The sequence below is a fragment of the Drosophila montana genome, unplaced genomic scaffold, assembly GCF_035044405.1.
Source record: "Drosophila montana isolate Dmon_TW-CO22-7 unplaced genomic scaffold, ASM3504440v1 contig_2397_1, whole genome shotgun sequence".
Classification (NCBI taxonomy): Eukaryota; Metazoa; Arthropoda; class Insecta; order Diptera; family Drosophilidae; genus Drosophila; species Drosophila montana.
Genome location: NW_026997278.1, coordinates 202192 through 217703, shown reverse-complemented (window position 1 = coordinate 217703; position 15512 = coordinate 202192). Strand labels below are relative to the sequence as shown.

General features: G+C 35.1%; 1 protein-coding gene across 5 annotated transcripts; it reads right to left on the bottom strand.

The window, feature by feature from the left end:
- Nucleotides 1-2975: 2975 nt before the first annotated feature.
- NfI (Nuclear factor I) lies at nucleotides 2976-14976 on the bottom strand. 5 transcript variants are annotated; one of them, XM_064681589.1, is made up of 10 exons: nucleotides 14884-14976; nucleotides 14250-14401; nucleotides 14011-14153; nucleotides 11493-11648; nucleotides 10809-11415; nucleotides 10566-10748; nucleotides 10179-10502; nucleotides 7540-8357; nucleotides 6245-6464; nucleotides 2976-5662 (listed from the first exon to the last, which is right to left on the bottom strand). In XM_064681589.1, exons 3-10 carry the CDS (start codon nucleotides 14089-14091, stop codon nucleotides 5604-5606), a joined length of 2448 nt encoding a protein of 815 aa, XP_064537659.1. In that variant the 5' UTR covers nucleotides 14092-14153; nucleotides 14250-14401; nucleotides 14884-14976; the 3' UTR covers nucleotides 2976-5603. The 5 variants fall into 5 exon arrangements, with proteins under 5 accessions (XP_064537659.1, XP_064537657.1, XP_064537656.1 ...); XM_064681587.1 differs by having other exon boundaries at nucleotides 14828-14973; XM_064681586.1 differs by having other exon boundaries at nucleotides 14790-14951.
- Between the last annotated feature and the right edge of the window lie 536 nt (nucleotides 14977-15512).

Below are 15512 nucleotides of genomic sequence, written 5' to 3'. Positions count from 1 at the left end.
GAAAAAAGAAAGAAAGAAGTTATCAATAAAGTAATGAAATTTATACTTGATATACAGAGTGTTAAGTAGGGAAATCAACGACCCGGTGGGCAAAATTTATAGCCTGTCCGTCAAGCTATGCCCCTAGTTTCGGGAGGTATCCTGAAAGCAACGATTTGATTAGGGGCAAAGAAAGTTCGGTGTGCGATGTGATAACTGATACCAAGTGTCTCTAATCTTCTGGCTGTCGTCATGTGCAGTCATGACACAGTCTCCATTGAATTCTATAAACAGCATTACAATTGCGATTGTTTGTATTTACTTTATTTTTACTTTAATTGCTGCTAAAGCAAACGAGCTCGTAACACGAGCTGCATATTCGGGTGTTGTTAGAAGAAGGTTCAGAGTATTCGCTAGGCTAAGATCGTGCAAAAATAAATGATGCTTCAGAATTCCACAATTGATATCAAGCAGATATAGTCGAGATATATCGTGGAGTCGAGTCGTCGTCTACCTTACCTGTCACTAGCGCCTACCTGTGTTCCCAAGATCTACAATAATCGATTTATTTTCTAATGGATAAACATTAATTTTGGTTTAGTATATTTGATTAAAAAATGTGACATTTCAGTATTTTAAAATGCTTTGATACTAGATGCTTACTTGCCAGTTCTTTGATATCCAAAACTATGGACAATAGTAAATCTACTAATATTGAACGAATTATAATGTTTTTTAACACAATTGCTTAGTGTAAATATTTAGTATATGTTATCTATGTGTGTGAATTATATTCAGAGACCTTGTTATACAATTCTATTAAGTGTACTTGCCTTAACTTAATCTCAATCTTCAAAGTTAGTAGTGCCAGCTATTACCCATCTGCAATGTGTCCGAGGTCTGCATTCATATGGTCTTTAACTTTTTTAATCTAACTACTAACTCTAACCAGCTCATTCTGGGAAAGAAATTTAAAAACTATGGCATGGCTCATAAAGGAAAACAGCAAGCTTTCTCTGAGCAACAAGGTGCTGCTGTATTAAAACCCTACTGGCCCCAGTTTGGCGCTATGCAAGTCACATCTTCGACACTGCAGCAAAATCTCATTGGAGGAAAATTAGTGTCTTCCAAACCAAGGTGCTGAGACTAAGTACTGGGGCCCCCTGCTACATCCGCAACCGGGCCTTAGCAAGAGACCTAAGGGTTTCCTTAGTGGATGACCTTTTAAGTCAGCAGTCCACCAGCTACATGGTTCGTCTTTCTGCCCACCCCAACATATTGGCAAGAAGGCTTTGCAGAAGAAAGCGACGGTGAGTTCGCAGGATCCACCCCATCGACCTCCCAAACCGGGTACTTAGATAAGGAAAATATAAATCAAATAAGTTAAAACTTAATAGATAATGTTAAGTAAGTTTATCCAATTATTGTAAAGCTAGGTTAAGATGCTCAAGAATAGTATCAATAAATTAGCTAATAAGAAGAGAAAGAAATAATCCCAAAGATTTTGTCCCATATTCCCTTGAGCAGCTCGATGAGTCCGGTTATGCTCTGCCGTGGCACCTTCTCTTTGCTCTGTAGGCTATGCCCACAATAATATTTTCGCAATCTCTGAGTGTGATGAGGCTAGGATTGGCAACTTGCAATGTGCGCTTTCACAACGTGTTTAAATGTTTGTTGGATAGTGCTTTGGTCAGAGAATTGAGGTTGGGAATCCTTTATAGCCCGAACCTTAGCAGAAAGCGCTTGTATTCCACCGCTGCACACAAGGAATCCTAAGTATTCCTCGCTCTTTTTGAAGAATTTGGGTACATTTTAGATGGCTCTCATGCCCGCGTCTCGAAGACTTTTCGATAGATCAAATTATTACGTCGTCTACATAGATTTAACTTGCTCCCCCAATATTATTCCCATAGGATAATTTCTTTTGCCCTCTGGAATATAACCCAAAGTCTCCAGAATCCATACACCATTAGTTACAGGAAATGTGGTTTGGGCTAGAGGTTTGAACTAAATGTCAAAGCATTTGAAATGGGCAAATTAAATAAATGTATTGAATTGTCTGTTGGCCATAAGCGATTGATAAGTGAAAAGGTTAAGTCGCAGGTCAAACTAACAGACATCTTCCTTCCCCCCAAACAAAAATTGTTTATTAAGCTAGAATTTGAATGGCATAAATATGAATATTTTATGAAATTTGGACAACAAGCACAGAAGTTTTCAAGATTAAATTCCCCATAAAAACACAGGTCCAGAATATTATTAGAGGTACAAACTTGGTCTTTGGTATTTACACAAAAATATGGATGCCTTTTTAATGTCCTATAAATTTCATAAGCAATGGACAATAAACAAAAAACTAAGTAAATCACGAATGCATTTTTAATATTGGCAAGGGGGCAAGGGGGAAAGCAGCGCAACCGCATGTGTGCATGTGCGCATGCTCATGTGCCCGTGCATGTGTGCATGTGCGCATGCGCATGTGCCCGTGCATGTGCCCGAGCATGTGTGCATGCGTTTACGCATGTGAAACAAGGAAGCTCGAATGAACTAAAAGGTATAATCGCGCGTTGAAGTTACTGTTTTTGTTGTTGTGCTATTAATAAGCAGATACTTCGAGCGTTTATGTTATGAATTTGTATACATATTTTATTTTAATAGTATTCTTTTTTGCTCAACTGAGCATCTATTTGGGTAACTTTAAAGTTGCATAAAGAGAAGACCTCAATTATCGAAGCTATTAAGGAATGCATTGCATATGGGGTGGTGTTAAGAGAAGAGGAAGCACAGCCTGTATATATCTTGTGTATTTCTTTTTGAGTATGTCCATTAAAGGGAAGTTTAAAAGTATCTTTAAAAAAGTTGATTTAATTAAGTAAAATTAAGAAAAGGCCGTTGGACTTTCCGCAAACATTTTTGAAGCCGAGCTCGAAGTCGATCGCATGTCGGAAGAAAGTTCTTCAGTACTTCAGTCGTATTGAAGGAACACAAACTATAACTATAAATATTGTATTTAAATTTTATTTATAATTTTATTCTGGTTCGCAATTGATCAATATACACACATAGTATTATTGGTATAAGTACTAATAAAGTAACTGATAGCACTCTTATGTTTAGTAGTTAAAATGCACTTTCATTGATGATGAAAGCACAAACTACTTATGAACCTATATATGTTGTATATATAAGTACTATTTTACTAACCAGAACTAGCAATAGACTATGTTCACAGCCAATTTGTCAACGTACAATAAATATTTTTTTGCAATTTTCGCACATGCCATTTGCCGATACCTTACGATTATTATTGTACTAAGTAACTTAAATTTTAAAAAACAAACAAAAACATTTGGTTACGTATATATAATGTGTATATATATATGTACGTACTGCATGATGCATATACAAATATATACATATATACATGCATCATGAATACTTAGATATTTGTTAACATATGTACATATATTGATAGACATGCATACATGTTTGCACACTAGACTGATCGGCATTGATATATAAAATATGTTCATTGTATAAACAATTGAATTAAAATTAAATAAATTAAGCAATTTTAAGAATACATGACTCTGAGATGGCTCTAAAGCTAAAATCAAAGAGTATTTAAAGTTGTCATTTAGAATAGTTATAGTATGTTGTTAACATACATGTATGTATGTATGTATCTATGTAACAATATCGGATATATTAAGTACATATGTATATGGCTGTACACGCATTTTAAGTAGGTTCAAGTAAGTAAGCTGTGTAGGTAGTATGTCTTTCAAACTAAATTGGAATTTTTAGTCTTAACGTTAGTATCTTTAATTAATACTACTACACCGACTTCTTACAAATACCTGGAACGACGTCAGTGCAAAGACCAAGACATATTTATCATTGTATTTAAAAAATAAATACAGTCTAGAGTCTCGATTCGTCTAATTGTTTGGAAGATTTTTGAAAGCAAACGTACATTGTGATAATCTCTCATTGTGTTTAATCTCTCGTTCTTCGTATGAGCCATCTTTTAAGATCTTAGGATTACATGCTAATCATCATATACCGACATATATACATACATATATTCACAAATTATATGTGTATTTGTCACAACTGTTACTAAATCTAATATTGTCGCAATTATTTTAATTTTATATGCATCTATATCCATGCTTGTATGAACAATGTGTATAAAATAGCATATTTGTATAATCAATTTGCAGGGTAGAAGAAGTATGCGATTAGTCTTATGAATTACATAATTTATACGTTTTAATTAATTTAATTATATTTAGTTCTCACATGTTTGTTTGCTTACGTTCATATGCATGAATGTACTTTTGAATATAATTAGTAATTAGTATAACTAACTTTGCTAACATTTGTGTAGTCTTTCAAAAATACATACATATTTTATTTATTATTTATTATTATTATTATCGTTCAGAACCCTTTATGCTAATGGGTTAGCCCTGCAAGAATCAATATAAAATTCATGCCAAAATTTATATTATTTTATTGGGATGTATGCATTACACGCCATTTTAGTAATGAGTAGGAAAAATTTTATTTTAAGCTGGCCGGCTCGAGGTCAATATATAAATAAATGTTGATTTAATTATTGAAATGATTTTGTGCCACTTTCATTATTATTATTATTACTATGCAGATCTACAAAGTTTTCATTACTTAATTCTGCATCCTCACCAAACCATTATTGACAAATCAATGAATGAGCATAGCTAATATGTTAATAACCAACAGCATATATACTATGTATTCATGTTGCATGCCAATATCTTCCAAGATGATAAATATTTGAATTGAATATCACAACAAATGATGTGCCTACATACGTCCCAATAAAATGTAAATATAAATACATATACTCATATATGCTATAATGTATGTGTAAACATGTTATAATATATGTTACATATGTTATAACATGTGTTCAGTCATTTGGAGGTTGGACCAGTTTCTGAACTGTATTCATGTATTCTCATCAATGCTCCCAAAACCGTACATATTACTATGTAAGCCTCCGTACGTATACATATATGGTGAACGAATCAATTGAAGTTGTGCATGTAATCTAAATATGCATGTATATATGTATGTGTATATGTGTATGGGGGTACGTGTACATACTTGCATGTTAAGCATTGTACTTTGTATTGGCATACAAATATGTATGCATGCATGAGTCTGTCATTAGACCATTGATAAACTCATGCATTCAACACAAATTGATAGCCCTAAATGCTAATTAATGCATATACATACACATACACGTGCCATATATATGTTGATATATCATATATATTCATATTACAAAAGACATACATATATATACATGCATAGGTAGGTTATTGAATATAAGTGTGATGCTTAATTTAACAGAATTCTCTAAGGTACGTTTCCTTTAAAATACGATTTACTTCTAGATGTTTTATGTACAGTTGCTTAAATTTAAATGAGAGTTATATAATTTAAAATAAGTGATGTTGAAATTAATCTGTTTAGCTGTATTAAACCATATGCATTTAAACATATCTATATATATAGTATATCAGTTATGGCTTGCCCAAAGCCTAGCTTGTTGACATTCTGTCAATTGTTCACGATACATAATCCCGATTTGGATTTGTTGAGTATTCATCGGTAAAACGGCCCGTTGCTGAAATCAAACAAATTTCAATTTGTGTGTACTTATTGCTTTCAAATCTTAAAATACGAGATGTCTCTTAAATGTGAATCTAAATTGCGACATACCTATGGATTCTATAATAAATTAGCTGGTATTTCGCGTCCTTGCTCGGTCATTCTTTGTTTTTCCTTTCAGTTTTAGACATTGATTCCCCGTTTCCCACCCGTGAAAAGCTTAAATCGACTCGTACTAAAGTTATGTTTTACATAGATATTTGAAAATGAGTTTAAAGTCCTTCGCCTTAGGACATTTTTCATCCAAAAGGAACTTCAAACACGACTCAAATTATCCGTCTCAATGAATTTTCATATAGATTCTTGGAAATGAATTTGAGCTAAAACATCTCTTTAATAAATTTGAACAAAGATTTTGGAAATTAGGTTGGGAAAAGACAAATTGTATATAACCATGACTATAACTATAATTTCTGCTTACTTGCTCACATTCGGACTATGTGTAAATCTTTAGTCAGTTAGTCAGTCAGGACAAACGAGCAATTAGAAGTCAAAGTATAAAAATAAATAAAAATAAATTTGTGAACTAAATACTTACCATCTTCCATTAATATAACCTGTGTATTTTCTATATTTGTACTAGCTACAGAGTGCGGAATTAAGTTGAACTCGTCTTCGGCAAGTCCATTGTTCCAACGGGATCTGACACTCGAACGGTGCGCAGAGGTCACAGCCATAGTTGGTGTTGAATATAGGCTTAGATTTGTAGGACTTATAACACCTGACATTGTCGAAATGGATCCCGCATATCCAAGTAACTGCAAGTATAAATATTTTGCAAATTTATTACCCGCATATGTATATGTAGCCAAAATCCAAACCTCTTCGGTGGAAAGTGCAATGCAAAGATTTTTTGAAGTGAAGTTTTAATTTTTTTCCGATTTGCTTCAAACTTATTTTCAAAGTTCGCATAAGAATTTTATGAAAACGTGTTTCACCGATTTGGGAAATTTCACCCGCAACAGTGGTAAATTGGCGGAAATCGTTTGTATAAAAGTAGTTTGTTGACCATCCGATCAGTTTTAAAATCATTTTCAAAGCTTTTTGAGAACATTTACTTTCACGTGCCACGGGTCTTTCGATTCGAAGTATAGTCTTAGACTTTGGTGTTTACAAACATTTGAATACCATATGCATGCCCTATAAATTTATATAGATCGGATAATAAGCACCGAAGCAAATCCCGAAAACATTTCCCACTCTATGGGAGCAATTTTGCAATATGAGATTTTCGAGTTTCGGAGAATTTTCTCCTGATTGCTTTAAAATCATTACGACTAACTAGTACGTAGTGTAATCACAAATCCGTTAGTTATGTAAGCATATAAGTGGCTATGTTTCCTAGAGATATGATTAGTCAATAGTCTTTAACTTTTCGATAAAAATGCTACTCGAATAAATTGATCAACATAAAATGGCTTCTTAACCATTGCGGAGACCTGTCACTCGCTTGTGGCCCAATGTGGTAATATGCGATCCAAATGTAGAGACTAAATACACATACCAAAGACAATATATGTAAATTGAATTGAATCGAATTTGAATGCGACGCAAAATTCCTAGCCTGGCTTTTCCCACTCCAAACGACATGCCAGCCGACTGGCTGTTCGCTCTTCAAAAGCCAGACGCACGAACGTCTTCGGCAAAGCTGGTCGATGACGCTCTGCGTCGTTTCGTTCGGCCCTCATAGAGCCGAAGCTGAGAGTACATTCAATTTTTAGCTCTTTCGCTCTTTCAAAAAAAAAAGCTGTATAGTAGAATTTTGTTGTCTGGCGTTACTTATCTCATTGTCTTTGCCAATACCCTATTCAACATTGGCAAATCTTTACTTACCGATGTTGATTGAGAATGAAAGTGATTAAAGTACTCCCGACCATTAGATGAAGGATACATTGGTGCTGCGATTCGAGTTAAAGAATTTAGTGGCATCTTACATCGAGCATCTTCGGTAGAAACATGAGGGCTCGGCGATTGATGTGGTTGCGGTGAGGTTCTCGAGACAAGTGTTGTGCAGTCAGCGTTGGTATTAGGATCTGTATCGGAGTTAATCGGACTGTGATTGCCTTCCATAGAATTAATAGTTCGATTCTCATCATCGACCAAGCCGGTCTTTGCTACGCACAGGCTATTCGTAGCCAGGCTTGAAGACTGACTGACCGCAGACGATGGCGGTGATTGAACCATTGCCAAATCTCCGCTGGTTCGAATAATGGCCACAGGTCGTGCCATCGGCGGCAGCATCGGCGGCAGCATGGTGCTGTGATAGTGGGTCGAGGGTGCAGCCGCAAGTTTTGAATTTCTGAGTTGTTGGTGTATCTGATAGTGTGGCGAGTGGGTGTGCGAGTGGCTGTGCGAAGACAGTTGATGCGAGTGCGGGTGCTGAAACACGGTATTCTCAGGTGTTAAGGGTGTAGAATGGCCGCCATCCTGGCACACGTATGTGACAAAATCAGAAATGTCATGAGTCTCCGATTGAAATTTGTCGGCGTGTTGCTGTTGTTGCTCGGACTGCGATTGGTTATGTTCATGCTCCTGATCTAATATCGTCGTATGTGGCAGAAGGCGTGGACTGCTATGCTGTGGATAATACAGGGTATTGACTGGGCTAACAGACGTGGCCAGAAACGTAGAACAGTTATGGTGCAGAATTGCTATAAAAGAGAACAAATTTTGTATACTGATTACTTGAGAGTTAAATTAAAATGGAATTACAAGAAAAATGTGTTCAGGAGCAAAAGAAAACTCCAAAACTCTTTAAGGCATATAACAAAATAAGAAATATTTCTATGACGCAACGGATCAATTTTGCAGGATATGTGTATGTTAAGAGCATAATATATTTTGAACTGTGCGAGTAACACGATGTTTGCTAATATCATGGAAAAACCATAGAAATCAATAGTTTTTGGTTTAAAAATGTTAATTTGAAAGTTTAATATTGAACAACTTCTATGCTTATTGTCCGAACTTCATGAATGTTCATATGTTCTACATGTATCTTCATACCAAATCACAAGAATTGGTATATTTATACCCTGAACCCATTGAAAATAGGTAAAAAGGGTATAAACTTTTTGTGCAAATGTATGTAACAGGCAGAAGGAAGCATCTCAGACCCCATAAAGTATATATATTCTTGATCAGCATCAACAGCCCAGTCGATCTGTCCGTCTGTCCGCCCGTATGTATGAACGCAAGGATCTCAGAACCTATAAGAGCTAGAGACTTGAAATTTTTGCTGTAGGTCGAGTTTGTTTTTCGATCTGCGATAACTTTCCCCGTTTCCAAGTAATCGATAAAAATCGATATCGAAATCCTGTTTTTTGAGCAATTTTGGTAAATAATAAGAGCTAGAGTCACAAAACTTGTAGCTTCTAGAATAGTATATGTATTTCAAGTATCTTTCTTTTTATACCTATTGCCACCTCTCCGCTACCACCGAAAAGCTATAAATCAAGTTAATAATTCAACTTGTATAGCCCATCAATTCAAGCCACAATTTATATGAAATTGACTTTTGAACATACACAAATATTCTGTATTCTATTCTATAATAAGATGTACTGTCGAAAATTTCATTAAAATCGGTTGAGAAACACAAAAGTTATGTGCGTGTTAGCAGCATAGCTGCTGCGCAAATTCCAAGAATTTCTGTATACATGTACACACACACACATTAATGCGCGACTGCTTTAAATTCTATCAACAGCATTGCAATTGCGATTGTATTGTTTTCTGTGCTGCTATTCTAATTGGTTTTTTTCTCATTAAAGCTCAGTTATTGGTGTGGCTTTTGAGTAGAGGCGGCGGCAAGGCGTGCGGTTAGTTGCGAGTTCAAACCATGCCAGTGGAATAATTTGCTGCATTTGGTGCTGGAAGAAAAGGGGTTGAGGGTATCCCCCCCCCTAGTCGGGAGCTCCCGACTAGGAACCTCTTACTTGTTAATATTGGTGCGAATGGAGTAAGTAATTAGAGTAAGAGTAATTAGCTCGTTTTGTGTATGCTGTCCGGGATTTCTTGATTCGTCCTGATCTCTTGATATACATATAAGCTTTACGGGGTCGGGGATGACAATTTAGCAATTTTACAGGGTATAAAAATGGTTCTTTTCTTAAGATATCCAAGCCAATCTCAGCGATTGCGAGCGGTTCTCAACCTTATCGGCATCGGACTACTATGGCACATACCATTTCCGTTTTAATATGCTCTCAAATTATAAGCATAATCTTATGATAATCTGACTTGGATTTAGTATAGCTCCTATAGAATAATTATGATAATTTTTCCTTTAATTTATATGATCATTGAATTAGGTGCTGTGTATTTGTAAAGTGAGCGTCAAATCGATAATTAGGCGAATATGTATCGGGAGGGGGATCACTAGAGTCACTTAAGTAATATAATTATCTAATCCCTAATCTATCCTATAGAATGCCAATGTTTGTATAAGTTAACCTGTAGAGTAGTATTACCTTCTGTTGAACGAATTGGTGGCATAGTTGTTGCAATTGGTCGGCTGTTTAATGGGGTATATCGATGCAGAGATATTGAAGAAGATTCAGTAGAAGCCGCTGGCTCGCCATTGGAATTGATGTTGTTGTCTGCCGATCGAAGAATCACGGAAAAACTGCCAGTTGTACAATTGTCCGTGCTTGTACTTGCACGGGAAATAATCGGGGGCGAAGAACTGTGATCGATCTTACATGCATCGGTGGTGGAACCATTTGTTGTATCCGCACGTAACAATGGAGATGTTGATAAATGCACACTTCGCTGATTCTGATCGACAAAGTCAACTGAAACGAATGATGTGAGTTGGGAGTTGAGAATATCATAATCATTGAAATTAAGATACTCACTGCTGAAACCACCTGGAATCGGATTGGCGACAATAGCTCCAGCCTGAGCTCGCCCTTGTGAGCTGGATATTGGCGAATCTGGGGTCAGCTGGTATGAGTTGCAGTCGAAAGCAGCTCCCATATTCTCCCTCTTGATGATGTTCGTATGCAGGCTATTGTCACTTATTTCATCGAGTATTGAATCTAAAATATACAATAAAATATAAATAAAATATAATTAAATATAAATAAATGCTGGGGCACCTTTGGATAGTGTCCAGAGCTCTTGGGATGAAAAGACTCCAGTTGCCAAGATAATATCGTTGCAAACAACTCCATTGTATGGATTATGTCTTAGACTTTTTGCTTTTGCCTCATTCTCAGCATCATCCTTTCTGTCAACTGACAAATTATTGTTTCGATTGTGACCACAAACGGGGGCGGCGGCTGATCTTGCTGTCATCGTCGAATTAGCGACTGGATTTATCGTTGAGTTATGAGTATTGATAAAGTTTGCCAAATACAAGTCCAACTCTCTGACAGAGACGTTAATGTGATATGGATTCACACACAGACCCGGATGAAGGCATTCTGGGTTCTTTTCCAAACGCTCTCCGTCCGTGCTCTCCAATGGTATGGCCTTAAATAGGATAACCATAACGAGGTCCAGGCGCCAGACTTTGTCGGCCTGCCTTAGGCAATCGATGCGTCGCATTTTGCCCTTTTGGTCGGGATTGGAGAGGACGCAAATCGATTTGCGTTTGCCGATTATCGATTGAACAAAATCCTCCCGGCTCTCTTGTGTTATGTCCTTTCGCAATTTACCCAAGAGACGAGAAGCCCATTTTTGTTTTACTTCTGTTTTTTCATTCTGCAATCAGCACACACACATTAAGATTATGATTGTTACCAAATATATTTGTTTATAATTATGTCAAGTCTTCTTACCTGTAGCTCGTCCTTGCAATGCCTCTCTTCTTCCAAGGACATACGCTTTTCGTGCTTCTTGTAATACTTGCGCTTAGCAGCTTGCAAGTTAAACCAAGAGTACGAGAATGATTTGACGTATGGTAATAATGCCTCAATGAAGGGGTGAAATTCATCCTACATTATAAAGAGATGCACAAATAGTTAACAATCAAATCTATTTTCATTTAACAGCAGTCGAAAGTTTTCACAAATTTACTGCCATTTTCAAGCTCATCAGGTATTCCACCGAGTTTAAATGTGGCAAATGTGGCATATGTTGAAAATAGAATATAAGTATTCTGAATATATGTAGGTTGTGAAAACATTCGTGTGCTGCATTTTTTAAAACATTTTTCTAGTGGCTCACATTAAAACATTTAACACACCAAAACGCGTTTGAAACAAATTGTATTATTCCAAATAATATTTATCAAGCATTCATATAGAAGAAATGAGAGTTACAGATATACAAATCAATAATAATACACACTAATGGAATGGGTAAAAAGTACAATCTGTGAAATGGATTGTAAATTGAAGTGAACGCTATCTCCAACAAAAGCACATACATATATTCAATTATCTATAGTCTTTTTCAAAATTAACAAAGTGTAGGCCTCCTTTTCTAATATTAAAAGTTTGTCGACATAAACGCAATTTTTTGATCCTATTGACAGTAGATACTCCAAGCTTTTCAATTACTATCGTGTGAAGCGGCTCAAATCACAAAACACAAATCGCGAAAAGTCGTGAAATCAATCCGATCACAAACCACAAATTGCGAAAATGCATGAAATCAATCCGATCAGCTGCAATCGGAAAAACAGGTCGAGAGCAAAGTGCTTTTTGGACACAATATATTCGAGAGAAATTTTAGTGAATTTCTCTATTTTTAATAAGTTTATAGTATAATATTGATTATACAATATGTTTATTTGCTTAAGGCATATTAAATGTACAATTATCATGTCCAAGTGAATTAGGAAAGCGATGAAAGTCAAAGGAAGTGCTTGTCAAAATAACTATACCGACAACTGTATATTTAAAATCATAATAAAATTCGAATAATTTCCAAAATTAATAGCCTATGGCCATGTTTGAAAAACTTCGTATAACTCCCATAGAAATATTCTCGACTTCACAAAGTATAGCAATACTTTGCCTTATAGTATCTGCAAGGATATTTAATCTTACTTATAAATATTTGAGTAGTTGTTACAAGAAGTAGGACACAAATTAACAGGTGTGCTTAAAAGTATTGTGAAATACTATAAAATACATACGCATACACACACAGCTTTAATGCACGTACTTCTTTTTATGGTATATTAAATGTCTAAAGGTGTGCTTTTATATACACATACATCGATTTTAAATACATACATATGCAATTACCATATATGCCATATATGTATATTTATATATATTTATATTTAGGGCGCTTTCATTGCTTAGTTTAGCCTCTGAAGAATAAGCTCGATTTCCCATTTGACTACAAACAATATTTACAATCTGTATTATGTATTTGTTGCCAATTTTTCGGCCAATATCTGAATGCCGCAGTTAATTTCATCACTATTTTGAACAACCCAAATATGCACAGGAAAGAATTGTAAATTCTCCGTGCAAGCCCGGACTTTATTTTTCGTGTGTTTCGTTCTTGGTTCTAATTTATAGTCGTTAATTGAAAATCTATATTTCTACAACAGTCTAAACACAGATTAAGAATATGGGGGGGTGGGGGGTAGTACTTAAAGAAAGCGTCCTTTATAGTCGAAGCTCCGACAAAAGCATGTTTACGTATTTATTTATTAAAAAAAAAAATACAAGGTGTTCTTAAGAGTTAAGAAAATAAATTTAGAAGAAAACAAATTAAACATACATAGTACAATAAATATAATGCTGGAAAACACACTCTTGCACAATGAAAGGAAAAATTGTATGTGAAAAGGCAACAAGATGCAGTCAAAATACTCAAATGTGAGCTTTGTTTTTTTTTTTGTTTGTTTGGGTAAAAATCGTAAAAATGCAAATATATACATATATCAACATAAAGACACCAAGAATTTTAATAAAAACCCAAAGTATCATAAAATTTTTAGTTACATTTGAAATATGATTGATTAATGTTGTATTGTTGTTGTATTCGCAATTTTATCCTAAAAATCCAGAGCAATTATTATACCTAACAATAGAATTAGTTAACTTTGATTAGTTGCATGTAATCATACTTATGCTAATTTTGTGGGATATTTATTCTTTCATTAGTCGACGGGAAGACAGGAAAACAAATGAACAAAACATTTGTAACAGAGAAAACTAAAAGAAATATTTGACTTATAAAATTTGTATAATTTCAGCTGTTAAGACTGACTGCGCTGAGAATAATGTGTACATTTCTTTTATTTGAACCTTTGCAAGTAAACATTGTGTTTTTTTATTCAAAAATGCTCTTTGAACCGCTTTAATTGTTCCCCTGTTGGGATATATTGCTTACCTGTCCGGTCGAAGATGTTTGCAAATAGGAAGATACGTCCGTCTCGATCATACAGCTTCTCAGTGTATCTGGTATAAACATACCTTGCGCACTTGATTTTTTATCATTGAATTTCCTATAGGCCGGCTTGCATCGACAAGTATCTATAACTCAATATGATGGTTCTTAGTAAGTATATTCATCGAGCTTTATATTTCTATCTCTGACCAACTAACTAATTGCTAATTGCTTTACTTTACCTGCGTAATTCGAAGACTTCTTGCATGTTTTCTGCTGTTATCTCTGCTGTTATTTCGAGTTCAATTTAAGTATTAATTGGCCTTTTCAAGTCTCTGTTTCAATATTGTTCTATTGTTCTGTCAGATTTGTATTCATTTTCGAGCCGTAGGTACTGCAATAACAAGGAAATTGAAAATTAGAAAACAAATAATAAATAAATTGTAAATTGTAATTATTATTATTTGTATTAGCAGACGTGTGTATTATGTATGTTATTTATTTAATATATTTTTTTAGCATTTCCATTCGCATATTGAAGAACACTTTAAGTTTCATTTTGAGCGTTACACAATTATTACACAATGAATATATATACTACACCCATACATACATACATACATATTGTAGTATTGTAAAGACTTGTGCAGCCAGCTATTCGATTCATACATATGTATGTATGTATGTATGTATATGCACTTGTAATGTTTTGAATTGAAACATAGATGCAAATAATTTTAGAACATGTTCACGGCAGTCCAGAGAATGCAGGAAAGGCATACCTACATTAACACAAACAAATGTATATACACACACTCACACACACTCGGCACAACCAAAAAGTGACAGAATAGGTGCGTTGTGCGAAACGGGTACCTTTCGACTAAAAGTTAAACTCAAAAATGATCCAATTCCCGAAGAGGAGCTGCACAGACAGCTCTTTGCTCTTTGCTGTCTCTTCGCCTTTTAATTGGAATCTCTTTTTCTTTAACAAATGCAGTAGATAGGTTCCTTGGAACCATTTGCTGGGCCAAATCCAAATCGTTCTAAAAATGAAATACTCTCCACTCTGGTGAAGTAATGCCAGACATTCAGTATGTTAGCCAGCAGATACATGCGCAGACATTAAAATTCTTACTGCGCATGTGGCCAATTGGCCTCAGCGAAAAGTTCTCTCTCTCCCCTCTCTCTCTCTCTCTCTCTCTCTCTGCCTTCTCTATGTCTCTTCCTCACTCTTTATCTGTCTCTTCGTATTTTGCTAGCCATACTAAAAAAAATTGATATTGCAATAGAGTTCAATAGAGACTTACGTTTTACCTCTTGCAGCCCATTTTTTCTGTTTCTAAGAGTGCCCGACTCGAGGATATCCTGTACTTATCTTCGAAATATACCTTCGTAAATAGGATTTATATATATTTATATCTTTATATTTTTATCTTTAAATACAAAGCGGATGGGATGAAAATAACTTCAAATGAGAGTTTTTCGTTGGCTACCGATAAGCT

Coding starts and splice junctions, on each gene's coding strand:
- NfI (XM_064681589.1), bottom strand. CDS start 14,091: ATGTTTATACCAGATACACTGAGAAGCTGTATGATCGAGACGGACGTA. Junction 6,465..7,539: donor TTCATTCTCAATCAACATCG/GTAAGTAAAGAT, acceptor TTATACTTGCAG/TTACTTGGATATGCGGGATC. Junction 5,663..6,244: donor GGTTATATTAATGGAAGATG/GTAAGTATTTAG, acceptor GTTTGATTTCAG/CAACGGGCCGTTTTACCGAT.